Source organism: Hippoglossus hippoglossus, chromosome 1 (assembly GCF_009819705.1).
Source record: "Hippoglossus hippoglossus isolate fHipHip1 chromosome 1, fHipHip1.pri, whole genome shotgun sequence".
Classification (NCBI taxonomy): Eukaryota; Metazoa; Chordata; class Actinopteri; order Pleuronectiformes; family Pleuronectidae; genus Hippoglossus; species Hippoglossus hippoglossus.
Genome location: NC_047151.1, coordinates 16,599,601 through 16,615,953, shown reverse-complemented (window position 1 = coordinate 16,615,953; position 16,353 = coordinate 16,599,601). Strand labels below are relative to the sequence as shown.

The window sequence follows — 16,353 nt, the reverse complement described above, 5'->3', positions numbered from 1 at the left end:
CAGACAGACAGACAGGCCTGCAAACACACACAAACTGTACTCAACATCTTCATATCTCTTCCTGTTAGCTCGCTTGCATCTGTAAAAATGGGATCTCTCACATCTCAAACGTACATTTCCGTGTTACACAATTTGACATGTTCCGCTAGAAAAAGCACAGGTGTAAATTACAGCAGTACCTCCTGAACACTTATACGAGTATCGGCCTCAAACATCCAGCATTGATTAGACTATCCTTTACATTTATACTCCACTGCATTTCAGGGGGGATAGGAATACATTTTATTTTCAGCCGTAGAGACATGCTGCTTTGCAGATTGAGGATTTACACTAAAAAAATGATGTTATTGATTAAACTACCCAAAGGCGTATGATGCAGTTAAAAGCAGTTTCATCTCGACCATCAACAACATTAAAGTATTGCTTGTTTGAATGAGTCAATAACAATAATTTTAAATACTAACAGGAGTCATTCCACATAATGAGCAATTATATTTGTGATCATTTTAGCTTTTTTTGTGCCTAAATCGTATGTTCTATTGATTTCAAATGTAGGATTTAAATTTTAGATGATCAAACACTATAGAACGTGGTATGTGGCACATTATGTCATCATGTCTCAGACTCTGTAGAGGGCATCATTTTTGTATTTCACATTCACAATTTTTTATAACAGTTTCCTACAAATCCCTGACCTCTTACTCAAAAAGCTCTGGCTAACATAAAAATGTTCTCTGCTCCTGTTTGAATCTTTTTGCCTGCACTCAGATGGTGCTCAAGTTTGATTCCTCCTCCCCAAACTGAAGCTGTTTCTGTACCCAGTCAAAATGCCCCAACCTGTAGAAATCCAGGTTTGATGTTGACTAATGAAATAGTCACTGGCTCATTTCAAAAGCGTTTACTTTACTTATTTCAGCATCTTTTACAACCAGTCACTGTTTAGCCACATTCTAACCCAAGTGCTTCATTTATTGTTGCATTTCTACTTTTGTCCCAATTCTTCTTTTAACAGTTTGACTATTACATAAGTGTGCTGTTTATACCGCATGCTGCTTGACTGACAGAGTCATCATGTCACCACCAGTGTTTGGTGATTGTGTTAATGTCACCGCTTCGACAGGAATGACTTCAAACACCATTTCCCATCTTGGAGAGATGAAGGGATACAACAAACATGGAGTCAAGTCCACCTGAGCAATAGTCCAGACTGGAAAAGCAGCACAAAGGCTGTCGAAAACAAGTGACAGAGAAGACGCTACTTCCCGAAGCAGCTTATCTAGAAGTTCCAGATCTCTTACTAGTCTGTTGTGACAAGTGCAATATTCTTCACTGCATCAGAGCCAGTGACACAACAAACTGTTGAACATCATGAAGAATGTGTCACATCCCCTCCACAACTAGCTGGTCACAAAGCAGAGCATGTTCAGCAGGAGATTCGTGGAGCTGACAAGGAGCGATAGAGGGATTTGTTCCTGTCAGCTGCCGTCACAATCATGTACAATGACTCAGCACCTCTGATGACCTCTGATGACAAAGCCCCTCTCTCATATCAATATAGACCAAAACATATTTAGTAAATGATTCATACATTCAATGCACACTGACATCAGCTGTCTATTAACCTTCATTACTGTATAGTGTATGTTTGACTCATGGTATAGTCTCTGTTCTACAGTCTGTACAGCATAGTGTCTGTCTGTCTGTCATCAGGAGAGGTGACAGGGAGATTTAATGGATAAATTCATAGTTTTGAAGATGCAGTGTTGTCATGTTGTTTGGCTGCTCAAGAGAACAAGGGACAGACTGAGATCCAGAGGACACCGCTCTCTAGCTCACAGTACAAACAGCAGGAATCTCCGTGTGTTGGTTAAGTAGTAATCAACTCAGACTGCAGCTAGCATGGTGCTAGCTGCAGCTAGGATAATGCTAACTAGCTAGCAGGTAGCTCGAGGCTCACGTTAGCTTCGTGTTACGCCAGCGTTACGTGTCTAAATCAATATTTCGCCCCCAATTACAGAATAACTCAAACCCCCGTCCCAGAGCAGCGATAGTTTCGGGTTATTTCCACATGTCGACAGGTCGTGCTTAGCATGTGACCCTCCTGTGGGTCCACGTGTTTCTGAGCAGCCGGGTCGGATGTAAACAATGAAGCTCCACAGTCACAAACACGCAGGAAATGAAACAAACACGCGGAGCCCAGGTCGCTCTAGTCACAGACATCAGTGTGGAGGCTTCACTTTAAATGTCAGACAACAGGAGCTCACCTTTATAGAGTAAAGAGGAGAGGATGGCTGTTCCTGCTTCTTCCATCCAGAGGGAGAGGGACAACCACTTCCGGGTTTGTGCTTCGTGAATTGGTTGGTCGACCATAACGTTTCACTGGGTAGTATTCAAGTCGAGCTCAAATGTCTGGACTGGAGTGATTGTTTCATTGAAAGTTTCAGGAAATCCAAGTAAACTAATCAAAAAACAATTTAAACATTAAATACAATTATTTATTTTTTTACTTTTATTTTATGTATTGTTTTAGTAGGGAAACAGCAGCACAAAACCACTTCGGTTCTTTGTAACATTGATTCCACAAGATGTTGAAAACCTTTTGAGATTCTGCCCCATGATAATTAGAATGCATGGCATTATTTCTGCAGAGTTTTGCACTATAGTTTACATCATATCTGCAGACTTGTCGGCACACATTGACATTGATCTGTAAAACTCACGTACTACCACTCGTACGATATATGGACATGACCTGGATATTGCCTGTTGTTGTAGTGACCAGTGTTGGATGAAATCATCGCTCACCTAGAGTTCATTGATTCATGTTTTCCACAGTCACACACAAAATCAGTCAACAATCATCTTAAACTAAAGTTAAATTTATATTTGCAAGTTCAGCAAATTTATTGCACAGGGAGCAAAATTGTTTTTACTCCTATTGAACCTGAACTGGGGTACTGTGAATCTCCGACCTGAGGGGAGGAATTGAAATTCACAGTGAAGGGGGAGGTTCTTCCGATCCACTATAGATCTGGCCATATGGAGGACCTGCTGGTCAAAGATTGCCGTTGGGGGGGGGTCTGAAACACACCTATCCCCTTACCAGCCACCTTCACAATACAAATAAAGGAAGTTTCCCCCTGGGTTTCAAATATCCATACTAGGCAGTAATAGAGGAAATAAAAACAGTTTGAATAAAGGACTTGTAGAACAAGGACATCATTTTTCTGTCTACATTAAAAACATTTAACTTCCTAAAGTACAACCGTCTCTGTCCCTGCTTACAAACTACCTCAGCATTTACATCAAATTTCAGTTTGCTTTCATTGACTGTTCCAAGATACTTATATTGTTCCACAAATTCAATGCCAAGGCCCTTAATGAAGGACTGCGATGGTGGGTGGGATAGATAACCTCTAAAATCAATGACCATGTCTTTAGTCTTTGCAGTGTTCAGGCCTAACTACCACATCTCAGAGGTGTTCGACTGGACCCAGATCTGGTGTGTGGCAGGGCCACTGAAATACCAGTTTGACATGACTTTAGCCTTGTGCCACAGTGTATCATCACGGTAGAACTAGCCATGCAAAGATGGGTAAATTGCGGCCATAACGGGATGCACATGGTCAGCAACAATATTCAAAGTCTGTGACATTGAGACTATAATTGACTAGGGACCCAAGGTGTGCCAGCATTCCCCCACACCATTACACCACCACCCACCAGGACTGTTCACAGAGAACAGGTTGGGTCCATGGGTTCATGCTGCTTACATCAAATTTTGACGCTACCACCTGTGAACTTCAGGAAAATTCAGATTCATCAGACCAGAATAAGTTTTTCCAATCTTCAACTTTCCAGTTATGGTGAGTCTGCGCCCACTGTAACCTCAGGTTTCTGTTGATGACGGACAGGAGTGGAACTCCTGTGGTATTCTGCTTTTGTAGCCGATCCAAATCAAGGTTCAATGTGTGTGAACCACAGTTGCTGTTGCCACATGATAATTATTGATAAGTATGTGTACAAGGGTTCCTAACTGGTGAATAACTGAAAAAATCAGGTCACCAGGGCAAATACACAAGTTCACACAAACATTGTTTCATTTTCAGTTTCAGAAAGTAACAACACGTTATTCAAAAGTTTGTGGGAACCTCGACTGGTGTGCGGACATTTCTTGTTTTCACATTTTCAGTTTCCACAGGAAGTTAAATGAACGTTGAAAGAAATGCAAACATGCAAAACAAAGCAAAAATCACTTGCAACAATTTGTCATAATTTTATTGTGTCTCCTGAACAAACATATATTTATGGAACTCTGTTTGAATGACGAGAAAACTAATAAAAAGTTACAAACAAATTTGTGGTTGTTTGAAGACATTAAAAGTCATTTTAATTTGTGCTGACATTAGCTTGGTATCTTCAGAGGTGTTTTGGTATGTTCAGAGTCTGTGCATCTATGCACTGCTTGTTTCATCAATATTGGTTTTATCCCCCATCAACATTATAATATAAAAGCCATCCTAGCCAACTGTTCTGCTGTGATGTAGAGTTCTTCTAAAATTGCAGGATTACCAAACAGTTTCATCAGGTAATTTCTCCGTTCATAATGTCCCATAATGTCTCTCTCCCTCCCTCTCTTGTTCTCTCTCACTCTCTCTCATTGTGAAGAGTGTACTCTGATAATAAAATGTCATTATTGACATGGAATTGTAAACTGGACTTCTTTACTTCTGAGTTCACGTATCTCATTCTGCAGACAAAAGGTCCACGAGGCCTTGCACTGTTTTTCAACGCATTTACTATATTGTCAGTCTGATGGATGCACAGCATTTTCACCTTTCTCAATGAGGCACAAATATTAGTTATGAAATGTCAGAATATGTCTGTGTGCACACTGGGTGTATGCATGCATGTCTGAGTGACTAGTATGGACCTTCAGGCCTGTGCTATTATTACATGTTGATGGGAATGTAAATCTATATGTAAATGTAATTCAACAGACTAGCTATCGCCATCAGTCATATTTATAACACATAGCAAAATTATGCCATCCTGGCACTCCTGCAGACTGTGCAGCATTAACATCCATCTTTTCCTCCTTCCCCATATCATGAGAATAATTGTGAACTCTGTATAACCAACTATAGGCATCGGCATTGTAATGATAGTGAGCGGATGGCGTTTTGATAGCGAATCAGAGAGTGAATGCCATCTGATTCCATGGGTTTCTCCATGCGTGTCAACACAGGAAAGGCCATCATGGAGTTGGATTGTTTCCTTCCAAAGGTTAGGCTGCACCTTATGTCTCAACACTATCACCTCTTTTAGCCCATGTATACATCTGACACACACACATACACACACTTAATATCCTGCAACTGTTTTGTTTTTGGGAAGTGCATACGGGGGCCCCTCTCTGCCTCCCCTGCTCCCCATATCTCTCTAAATTGGATGCCGGTTTGGGATGCCTCAATGCCTCAGTGAAATTGTGATGTGGCTGCCTGATTTTGGGTTCCATGCATTTGCCGGTATTTACTATTATTATTTTAAAAAAGGTGGACGAGGCTGTCTGAATGGAGGCATCTGGTTCAGCAGTTCATCTCCGAGTGTCCAGCCCAGTGGCGTGTTGAAGATGGATGGAGTGTCTGGGACAGGGATTTAAAGTCCCCCGATTTCCAATCACACATTCCAACGGGATGGTTCTGCCTGATGAATGATCTTTATTGAAGAGTAGGAGTTAAAAGAAGCATGTCATTGCTCTCATTTGAGGTTGTTTTTATGTGCCACGGTAGCTCCTGCTTCCATTTGGCACCAGATGCTGCGGCCAGCACTGCGATGGAGTGTTTTATCAAAACAGGATTCTCATCAGCTGCTGTGTTGTATTGGCAATGGTCTCCGACTGATGGTTTACACAAGTGCTCGTCTGAAGACTAGGACTAAGACTTGATTATTGGCTATTTATTCATATTATTTTATAACTGCTATGTGTTTGATTTGGGACAGTTCAGTTTCATGTATACATCTTGTTAAATGTACAAAACCCATAATTCAGAAATTTCAGCATAAAATGTTGTTTTCTTTGATCATTTTGGCCTGAGGTGCATCTTCAGAAATGATGAAACCTAATCCAGCCACATAAAATTACACTATGATTATTTAGAGAATTGATTATTGGTTTATCCCCTGTTAAAGTAAAAAATATCAAAATTTACTGATGCCATCTATCTATAAACAGATGAATCTGTCTGTCTGTCATTTGACTTTCTTGTTAACTTTCACAGTGAATTGAGTTCACACTTAGCGGGTGTATAGATGAGGACCAAGTGTCGACTGCAAAGAATTTGGGATGGAGGGTTCTGAAATTCCTCCATTTACTTTTAACTGTAACCTGCACTTGCTGTCACCATAGTAACCACATTTTCTATTGAAACGAAACACAACCTTTTCATTGTTCTTTTTTTTGTGCAATTTGCTGACACTCCTTCGACCAAAATACTGATTAACCGTGACAATAGCCTGTAGATACATACAAAAAATTGAATGTTAGGCGCAGCTCTGAAACCGATTGTCTGAGCATCTGCTCGGATGCAGATTCCAGCCGTGGTTGCATCAGCTTGTTTCAGTTCTGTAAGTGCAGTCTGCCTCGCTTTCTGTCGTTGGTGCAGGCTTCCTTGTTACTGTATGTATGTAAATCTCACCAGGCCCCAGTATCAAAGCAGCCAGGCAGGAGGAATTCCCTCTAAAAAAAAAAAAGACTCGCCCTGGATCAGCGCTTCTGAACAAAAATGGCTCCCATGCATCACCCATATGGGGCCCTCTGCGCCGGAGTCATTCACATGTACCGGATGTACAGCATTTGTTAACCCAAAGTCACATCACCATATTTTCTTTTGCACCAAAGGGCCCCGTCATTGCTCTTCAGATAAAGTTTGATCTTTCCAGTTGCATTTGCATAAATGCTTTATTTTCATTCATTCTAATTGATATCACAATTAGCTTCGCAGCATAAGTCAACCAGAGAGGTTCAGTAGATTCTGAAGTTAATATGCTAAGTAGAGCATATACTAATGAAATAATATTCATAATCTTAAACTAATCAGTGACTCAGCTCACATACAGAAAAAAAAAAGATAAAACACACGCACTCAAAATTCTGCAGCAGGGTTCCTTGTGAAATATTACTGTGCACCTCCTCTCTCTTTCTCTAGGGCCTTTTTCAGACATAGCACACATAACATTACTGGGCCCTAGTTCACGACCCCTTTTTACATCACTTGCTTTGATATGATGTGGTTTTTTCGGCACCTTTTCCCTTATTACAGAGCACACATGAGATGATGTTGAAATTAAATGGTGAGTGTCTTAAACCAGTGGTCTGGACCCCCAAGGCTTCCAAGAGACTATTCATATATTATTGTATCAAAATTAAATGAAGAGATAAGAACTGTTAAATAATTAATGTGATAGGAAAAGAAAAACACATTTAATTTAATTTCTGTTCCTACTTTCTTGTTGCTTTATTCTTGAATAATTCTGTATTGTACACTGCTCTAATAATGATGAATTATAAAGCAGCTTGTCAATAATATAATCAGATAGATGTGAAAATCTGCTTCTCAGATTTTCTCAGACACTGTAGAGGCATAAAAATCAATCAAATCATCCCTCTTCATTGTAAACGTGGACATGAGCTGAGAGCTTATGTTCAGGCCACATTCAGGTTTGACGAGAGGCCACTTGCAAACTTCTTTTTCATCAAACCAGTATTTTCCCAAACTCCGACCAGTACTGTGGGGAGAGTCTGACAGTCACACTTCAAACTACATGAACTACACACTCACACACACACACACACACACACACACACACACACACTCTGTGATCAACAGTCAGAAAAGACTAGAACAAGAGAACAAGCCTGATAACACCTTTTCAGAATGGACCAAGTGACTTGTGTCTTTGGGGATTAAATTTGTGAACAGAAGCACACACACACACACACACACCCACACACACACACACACCCACACACCAGCACCACACGGTGCCACAACACACCTCTTTCTCAGCTGCAAGTATAAAACCACATTGACAGGAGCCTTGTCGGCTCTTGTTGAATGGTCACGCTGAAATGTTTACCTTTACATACAAATAGCCTGGTGTCATGTTGTGTCACATAATGTTTCATGGACAAATAATATGTCCCATTTCTCAATCCGCCCCACAGCCCTTAAGCCCCCGTCCAGCCTCCATAGTCGCAGAGCAACACCCCGGCACCTCGGCTGCAGAAAGGGAACCTTGTGTCCCAACAGAGGAGTAACCCCCTGAATTACATTGCAGGGATGCAGAGGTGAGCTCCCTCAGCACTGTGGCTCTGCGTGTTTCGAGGAAAGCAAAGGCATCAGCACCAGAGGAGAGCTTTTATGTGATGTAAGTATTAGTAGATATTTGTCTGTCTTAGTGGACTGAAAAATAGATAGAAAATAGAGATGTGTCTCACAAAAATGAGTTCTGATGAAAGTGTCCATGGTGAGCTTCAACCAAAAGAGTTATAGAAACATTACAACCTTGAGTTGGGAAGTTAGTGAGTAAAGATTTACTCATGTTGATTTTATTTTTAATATAAGTAACGATTCTGATTCTGATTCTGATTCTGATTCTGAAGTGCTCCACAAGTGCAAGAAGAATGGAATTAACAAAACAGAATTAATAATGAAAGAGCGAAATATAAGTTAGGATTTGTTTTATTTTAGAATGACCGATGTGTGAGTGGTGAAGTTTAGGACCAAGGACGACAAACACTGCCTTCATTTGCAGCCAAACTCAGACAATGTTGGTAAAGGGCAACTGTCAATAATACAAATTCTGTTTTAACTGAATTGTGGGAAAAATAATGGAAAATTACCTGAGTACATGTACACAAGTACAACCACTAAGTATGATTTGGACCTTTACCTTTTCTACTACTTTTACTTCAATACAATTCAAAGGGAAATGTTCACTTTATACTCTCAATTCTATCTTTTAATAACTGCACTTAATAATGATATATTATAATATATTACAAAATATTACAAGTTAATGTATCAATCAATAAATAAATAGTATTTATATAGCCCATATTCACAAATTAGAATTTGTCTCATAGGTCTTAACAAGATGTGACATCCTCTGTCCTAGCAAAAAACTACCAAAGAACCCTAACAGGGAGGAAACGTAGAAACCTCAGAGAGCCTCCTGTGAGGGATTAATATCTGTATCTCTATAATACTATAAGATAGACATTATGAAGATGTAATAAAATAAGTGACAACATAATAAAAAGCACCATTCTGCATAATAAATACCTTAATTATGGATCAATTATATTTTCCACTTTCTTGACCAGACTTTCACCTGAAGTCTTTCTTCTGGTCAAATAAAAGTGCTTTGTTTGAATAAATGCTCTGCACACGTTCCCCATGAATATTGAGGAGTTATAGAAAGAAGATGACCATGTGATTCTTTTTAACACGTTCACACATCTTTCCTCTTGTCTTCTCCACATCCTGTTTTATTGGTCCAGACCCCTCAGAACTGCGGGTCTTTACACACTTGGTCTGTGTAGTTGACAGAGAGTGGAAACGGTCTGCTGGAAGCCGAAGGTCCCACAGAGACAGGGAGCGTCTCCTCCTGTGTTTACGTGTTTACTTATTGTTCCAATCGTCCCTTTAGTTCTTCTGTCACTCGCTTTAATGCGATTCTTTCCGGTTCCGCTCGGTCAGAGCTCGGGTCACCGATCCAACTACTCCCCCCCCCCCCCTCACATTAATTACATTAATTAGCACGAGGGGGGGGGGGGGGGGGGGGGAACAAACAAGTGATGATTAATATCGAAACTATGGCGAATTCTTTGAAGGAGGTTCTCATGGGCAAAATAAATGTGGAGCGACATGTAGCCTACAAGCCTCAGTGACACTGCAGAAGACAAATGTTATAAAGGATGTTAAAAAATATATGTTAGAATATCTCGGAACTAATAATAATACATGTGACAAGATATTAGAATAATGTTATAGACCTAATTTTACATTATATAATTGTTGTAGTCAAAATACGACTTTTGAATGGAGTTAATTGAATTAGCTCTTAAAATAGGAAAGTAATTCATAAGCTGAAACTGCATTCATTTTGAAAACTAATAGCAATCATTATTATTAATATTATTATTATGACTAGATGTTACAATAATGTTGTACACCTTATTTTAGGATATATAATTGTTTTAGTCTATGTATTGGCCAAATAAGAATTTACTTTGTTACAACTGTGTTGTTCTTCTAAACTTCATGATTTTCGTTTTAAAAAATAAATAAAAGTTAGATTTTCACGTTAACAGCACAGTGAGAAATGACCAGGTAAAACAATATTAAAGGCCTTATGTTATTAATCATATTCTCCCCAAACTGTGTCCATTTCTAATAGGAAACAAATAGTTAAATCTTCCTTTTCTTTAGCTAACAGGGGGGGAAAATAACCCCAAATTAAATTTTAGAATACAATAACTTGGTGTCTGAATAGCAGATGATTGCACAGTCTTCCCTGAGAGCTCACACGTTTAGGAAATGCACTGAATAATCCGCAGCCGTGGCCTTGCATACAGATTCTACTTTTGGGCCTGCGGAGAGATAAGGACGAGGCAGGTCTGCAGAGGCTTCACGATCTTGTAAGTGCCGTGGAGAGTCAGACCATGACTCCATCGTTTCTACGGCTGAAGGAAGCGAGAAGAGCAAAACAATAGGTCTGTACATCAACAGTCGGACTAATAATTGACAACAGGGGGATAGAAGTTATTAATATGACTCTGTAATTTGCAGGTAAACGACTGACTTTCTCCACGTGTCTCACTGTGAACATATAACCCACCTTGCCAAACATTTAACTTGAATCCCCTCCTGTGACTTCCGCTCTAACTTCAGTCTAAACCGCTGTTTTTATTCCTCGGTGGGTTGATCTGTGGCCTGAGGCTCAGATGAGCTGCTCCACCGTCACTGTTTCTCCCGCCACCGAAACAGGAAACGTCAGTATTTATGTTGTGATGTCGTGGGCGCGCGCCGGAGGTCAGGGTCGCAGTGTTGCAGCGCGAGGCGACAAGCAGAGTCAAATGGCTCCATGTCTCGCGCTTTGTTCCGCACTCAATTGTCTCGGGGCTGCGCGTGAACCCTGAGACCTGCAGCTGTCTGGAGCGCACACACACACACACACACTCACACTCGCACGCACGCACGGAGGGAAGGAAGGAGAAGTTACACACAGGGTAAAGACGCACAACCACTGTAAACAAAATATGTTTTTGTTGACGTTCTGTCGGAATTTGTGATGGAATATCTCCTCCTTCCAATGTTTTTATTTTTTTTTATTTCTGAATCAATTCCTTATCTCAACATCCATTTCCCCCCCAGCAGCAAGTTGGATTTAATTTTGCTTTGACCTTCCCACATTTATCCCCCTGGTGTGTTAGAATCACACATCTCTGATGTTTTATCTCCCTCCATCACTTCTGATTCAGACTCATCCTCCCTGTAAGTTAAGATCTGACGGAACTCACTCATGCCTATAACTAGTGAAATGTTTGCACCAAAGATAAACTTCTACAGTTCTTATCTTCTTTCAGCTTCTGTCTTAAACTGGAAAGCACAAATACTCACAAATATCGGCAACACTCAAAGCCTCAGGTTGGATTTGTGTTACCTTTCTTTTAATGGGTAAAAGTGCTTTTACACAGATACGTAAGTTGTGCACTTTTACGTATCTGTGTGAGTGTGTGAAACCAAAAACATTAGTTAAATCAAAGTGTGAACAGGGAGGTGACGAACTATGTCTACTGATTCATAATGAACTCAGGTTAGACTCAAAGTTGTTTTATTTTATTTTTGAAGGGCTTAGTCTGAGTTAGAGTTTTGTTCAGGCTTTGGTAAACCCGGGTTATTGGACTATAAATCCGTACTAAAAGGAGTAAAACCTCCTCACTTCATCTAAAACGAGCGTCTCCAGTGGGTATTAGCTTTAATAAAACGAAAGAGCCGGAGAGAGCACACGTGCTCATTGTTCCGCCACAGAATATAAAGTTCTGGGTGAGAACCAAACAAAGCGGTGAGTATGAGTGGACATTTTCAGTTGGCATATTCATATTTAAATGAAATGTTACGCGTGCACAGGTGAGCGAACAATCAGAGCTGAGGACCGGAACTTTCCGTTTTGTGGCAAAGGCTCGTACAGGAGGTGAAGAAGCGCTCCCCAACTACAGAGAAGTGAAGTTGTTGGCCCGGAGTCTGTGCACCTGCTCCACTGTCTCTCAGTTCGCGCGTAATGCGTAAAGACCACCGTGCGTATCAGGTGTTTTCTGGGAGAGACGAGCAGAGAAGTTTGGGGAAACTCCTTTCAACGTGTTTCGTGGAAGTGGCTGACAGGACGTTAGACATAAATTCACTGAAGAACCAACTTTCTCTCGTTTATAGGTCACTGGAAACTTACCCACAACCTGCGCTGAGATTACGCACAAGCATGATTTAATGTTACCTACCTGCAACGTGCACAGCAATCTACAGGACGTGTCCCATGCTGAAGAAGTGAATCTGACATACAAGAGGGGGGAGAGAGAAGGGTGTGATGGAGGAGTGGGGGTGTGGGAGACAGACACAGAGAGGGAGACTGGGGCGGGGGCGGGAAAGTTTAGTAAAGTGGAACTTGGGAACAGATGCGAGTGAGGGGGGCGCGGCCCTGGAGGGAAAGGTGCAAGGTTGCATGTAGTGTGTATGTTTGCGTGAAAGCACGCGGGTGCATGCGTGTTAATACGTGCACGCGGGGGGTGTACGCGCACTGGGCTTGTGTGCGCAGCTCGTGCAGGAAAAGGACATGAGCGCACATCGAGAGCGCGGCTCTTTTACTCGGCGTGATCATTTCACGCTTCCCCCCGAAGCCCTTTTTCCACCTAAAGCGTTTAGTTGCAGCTGACTGAGCACTTGCAGGGAGTGCAATAGGGAGCGGAAGGGTCGAATTATTTCAGCCTACAAGTCGCCCCAAAACTACTGTAGGACGAAAGAACAAAAGAGAGAGAGAGAGGGAGAGAGAGAGAGAGGGAGAGAGGGGGGGAGGAAGAGAGGGAGACAGTGCGAAAAGTTTTTGTTCTTTTCCTTTTTTCTTTTCCATCGCCTCCCCCTGTTCCAACGGGATAACATGGACCAGGGGCCCAGGAGTCCTGCACTGCGTCTGGGGAGAGCAGGTAGGGTCACATCGGCTCGACTTGAGATCAACTTCACTTTTGTTAACTTTCGTTTTTGTCCCTTGAACAAGTTGTTGTTTGCTGCTTCACTGCTTTGTGACAAACTTTTACTCAAGTCGTGGAAGTTATTTCTTGGAGTGGAAAGTTGGATTTTCTAACTTTCTTCTGTTGTTTGGATACAAAAAACCTGAATAAGGTTTTATTTTAAAATTTTTCCTCTTATTTGTAATTTTCACATAGAGCGAGTATGATTAGTAACCTGCTCTGTAGTGGAAACTTTTTGCTGCGTTTTAAGAAATGTACGAACCAAAGAAAAATACGTGTGTCTGAAAAGTTTTGCATTTACATTTTGAATAGTTTTGAAGAGGATTTGGTGACTTCGTGGACTTTGTCGTTATTCTAAAAATACGAACTTTTTTTTACATGTTTGTGGAGAAACAGTATTTGTTGGTTTGGGTGTGTCAGCTCTGCTCCAAGTGCTGTCACCTGAGAGCTTTACTATTTGTGTCACGATTGGTGCCTCTATGAAAGACTGTATTTGTGCATCATCACAACTGTGTGTGTGTGTTCACATATTTCCTACATGCAGTTCAGTCAACAGGCCCTATTCAGCATCTTTGACTGAGGACGGGAGATGAGCAGGTGGAAGAGTTTTTATTCTCTCGTTTATGGACCAGATGTTAAAGTCTCTCATCAGGCCCCAAATAACGTCATAAATTTAAATTTCCTGAGCTCGACTCTTAACCGTCGTGTCTCCATCGCCTCATTCAACAGGTTCATCTCCTATAGGCCTATTCATAAAACAGCGGGGTCTGGTACAGAAGCGGATCAGGCCATCGACCTTGTTATGGCACCCAATGGATATCACATCATTTCATATTGCTGCCCGCTGCGTCTGCATTGATAAAACGTCGTTTGTCATTAAGAAACAAACAGTGTGTGTGTACAGGTGAACAGCAGCTATGAAATGGCTCTGGGCCTGCGAAGCCCTTTTTTTCCTCCAGAAAAACGAAGCTCTGTTGTTGTGGTGCTGGTTGTCTCTTATTTTGGATATGGTAATGCATGCATAGTAGGTTTTTCTAAACATCAAACATTTCCATTTAGGGCCAGTCTGCATTCGGTGTTCTTTATATTCATTTTCATAATGTTGTAGCAGGGGATTCGGCACCGATTGTGTTGAACTGTCTCCTGAAAGAAATAAATTAGCTTGTGCCTGGACTTCTATGGACATATGTCATTAAATAATGCCTGTGGTCTATAAGACAAATAATGCCTCCTTTGCGGCCTTTTGTGGAGTGGGCTTTCCCCTCTGATAAACGGTGAAAGCAGTGGGATTTGTACCAATTGGATAATAACCGTTTAACCGCTGAGGAAATCAGAGTTTAAAGGAGGCCCTCCCCTGTTCATGTGTAAAGTCTTCAGGGCCCAGGGCCTATACCTACAGACGCTCCATTTCCTCTCACTTTAAAATACGTGCTCGGGGTACAAAGGAGAAACCGTGAGAATGAATGTGGATCTAATGAGACCCCCTCTCTTCCCGCCCTGCAGGTTGGTCGTGCGTAAAAGTGCGTAAAGACGGGTTCTTTTCCAATGAGCAGGGCCGCCATATCTGTCACCAGCGCCAGTGCACTGACGTTAGATTATTATTTTATCAATCAGAAAAATTAGAGAAAGGTCACTTATCTGGTCTTATTGAAATACATGATCATTGACATATTATATTTAAAAATGCCTCCTAAAAATGAGCCATCATTCCTCGCTGCATTGTAACAATAGAAAAAACTCCACTTAGACAAAGTTTTTCACTGAGATACGCATAGCTGGATTCCAGCTTTGATATACACATATACTTAGCTCCCTTGACCATATATGCTCCACACAGTGTGTAATATCTGATTATCTAGTCGTTGGCAGATCGGAAACCAATAAAAGCAGCGCGCTACTGAGAGGTGGAGGATGCAGGAGACAGAGGAGGGAGGGGAGGAAGAGGGAGCGAGGGATGACCTCACATGGCATATAGCCTACATTCATTCTGACCTCAGGAGCCCCATCATCTAACGCAGAGCCGGGTGCTCTGCAGGCTGACAGATGACAGACTGCTCTTTACTTGCGTTATCACCGCGCCAAATGATGACAAATATGTCCGTGTGATTACAGGCCTGTGAGTGGGAGAGCCACGCAGCCAGCGTGCGCTCACCTGCTCGCGTACGTGTCCACGGTGGTTCACTCTCAACACGATATATTTGATTTATTAGTTACGACTTTTATATAAGCAAACCCCCCAAAAAAACTTAAGAAGAGATACGGGGGCTTTCTCATTATGTTTACAGTCAGCGGGCGTGTAATAAACGAGCTGGTGGAGTTAACATGCGCTATTAATTTTTCATTGCTTTTTCGTTTCGAGGCTCGGGCGCCAAAAAAAAAAAAAACTGAAGAAGCAAAACAGCCGAAGCTTTCACGGAGGATGGAGGGAAAGAGGAAAAAAGAGATGAGGAAGGAAAGAAAGATGGAGCACTTCAACATCAACAACAACAACACTGCCTCCAATTTGCCTCCAAATCATTATCACGACTCCAACGCATTGATACTAATGTTTTAAAAGAAAGTATAAACACGCACACACACACACACACAGCCTTTCTCCCCCTTTCCACCCCCACGTCCTCCCCCATTTGCAGCACTGCAGAGGTAATGAAATATGGTAATGGTTTTGGACCCCCGGATTAAAGTCGTCCCACCCTGATGGAAGTTTTCCTCAAATTTCCAACCCTAAAGCAACAACAATTTGTATACATGATTGATTGTGTTTGGATTTTTTAATTGCTCGTGTATTTAATTTGCAAATCGTGGAAACAAGGGCGCACGGCTGCAATTGACTTCTGTGGCAAGGAGGAGCGCTCGCTTCGGTATCTACATAAATAAAACCAGAGTCTGACTGCACAAGGAGAACGAAAACAATGAAAGCGAAAAGACTAAACAATAAAAACTAAATTCTGCAATTGTATGTGGTCATGCTTTTGACGTAGATGCTGTTTAAAGATCTCAAGAGCCAATTTGCATTTCTTTCAAGAAATCTTTCAGGAAAAAATGAA

The 16,353-nt window shown here is 41.4% G+C and overlaps 2 protein-coding genes across 4 annotated transcripts in view; one reads left to right on the top strand and one right to left on the bottom strand.

The window, feature by feature from the left end:
• zcchc7 (zinc finger, CCHC domain containing 7) overlaps positions 1–2,378 on the bottom strand; it is a 47,400-nt gene extending 45,022 nt beyond the window's left edge. Inside the window, exon 1 of one of the 2 annotated variants that reach the window (XM_034593907.1) lies at positions 2,265–2,378. The gene's annotated coding sequence lies outside the window, so the exon portion shown is untranslated. The remainder of the gene's footprint in view (positions 1–2,264) is intronic. The other variant, XM_034593915.1, reaches the window with a different exon arrangement.
• Positions 2,379–12,905: 10,527 nt separating this feature from the next.
• The window catches only part of pax5 (paired box 5), a 51,649-nt gene continuing 48,201 nt past the window's right edge, over positions 12,906–16,353 (top strand). For both annotated transcript variants that reach the window (XM_034593189.1, XM_034593173.1), the window contains exon 1: positions 12,906–13,261. In XM_034593189.1, the coding sequence (XP_034449080.1) occupies positions 13,216–13,261 (46 nt within the window). In that variant the 5' untranslated portion in view covers positions 12,906–13,215. The remainder of the gene's footprint in view (positions 13,262–16,353) is intronic.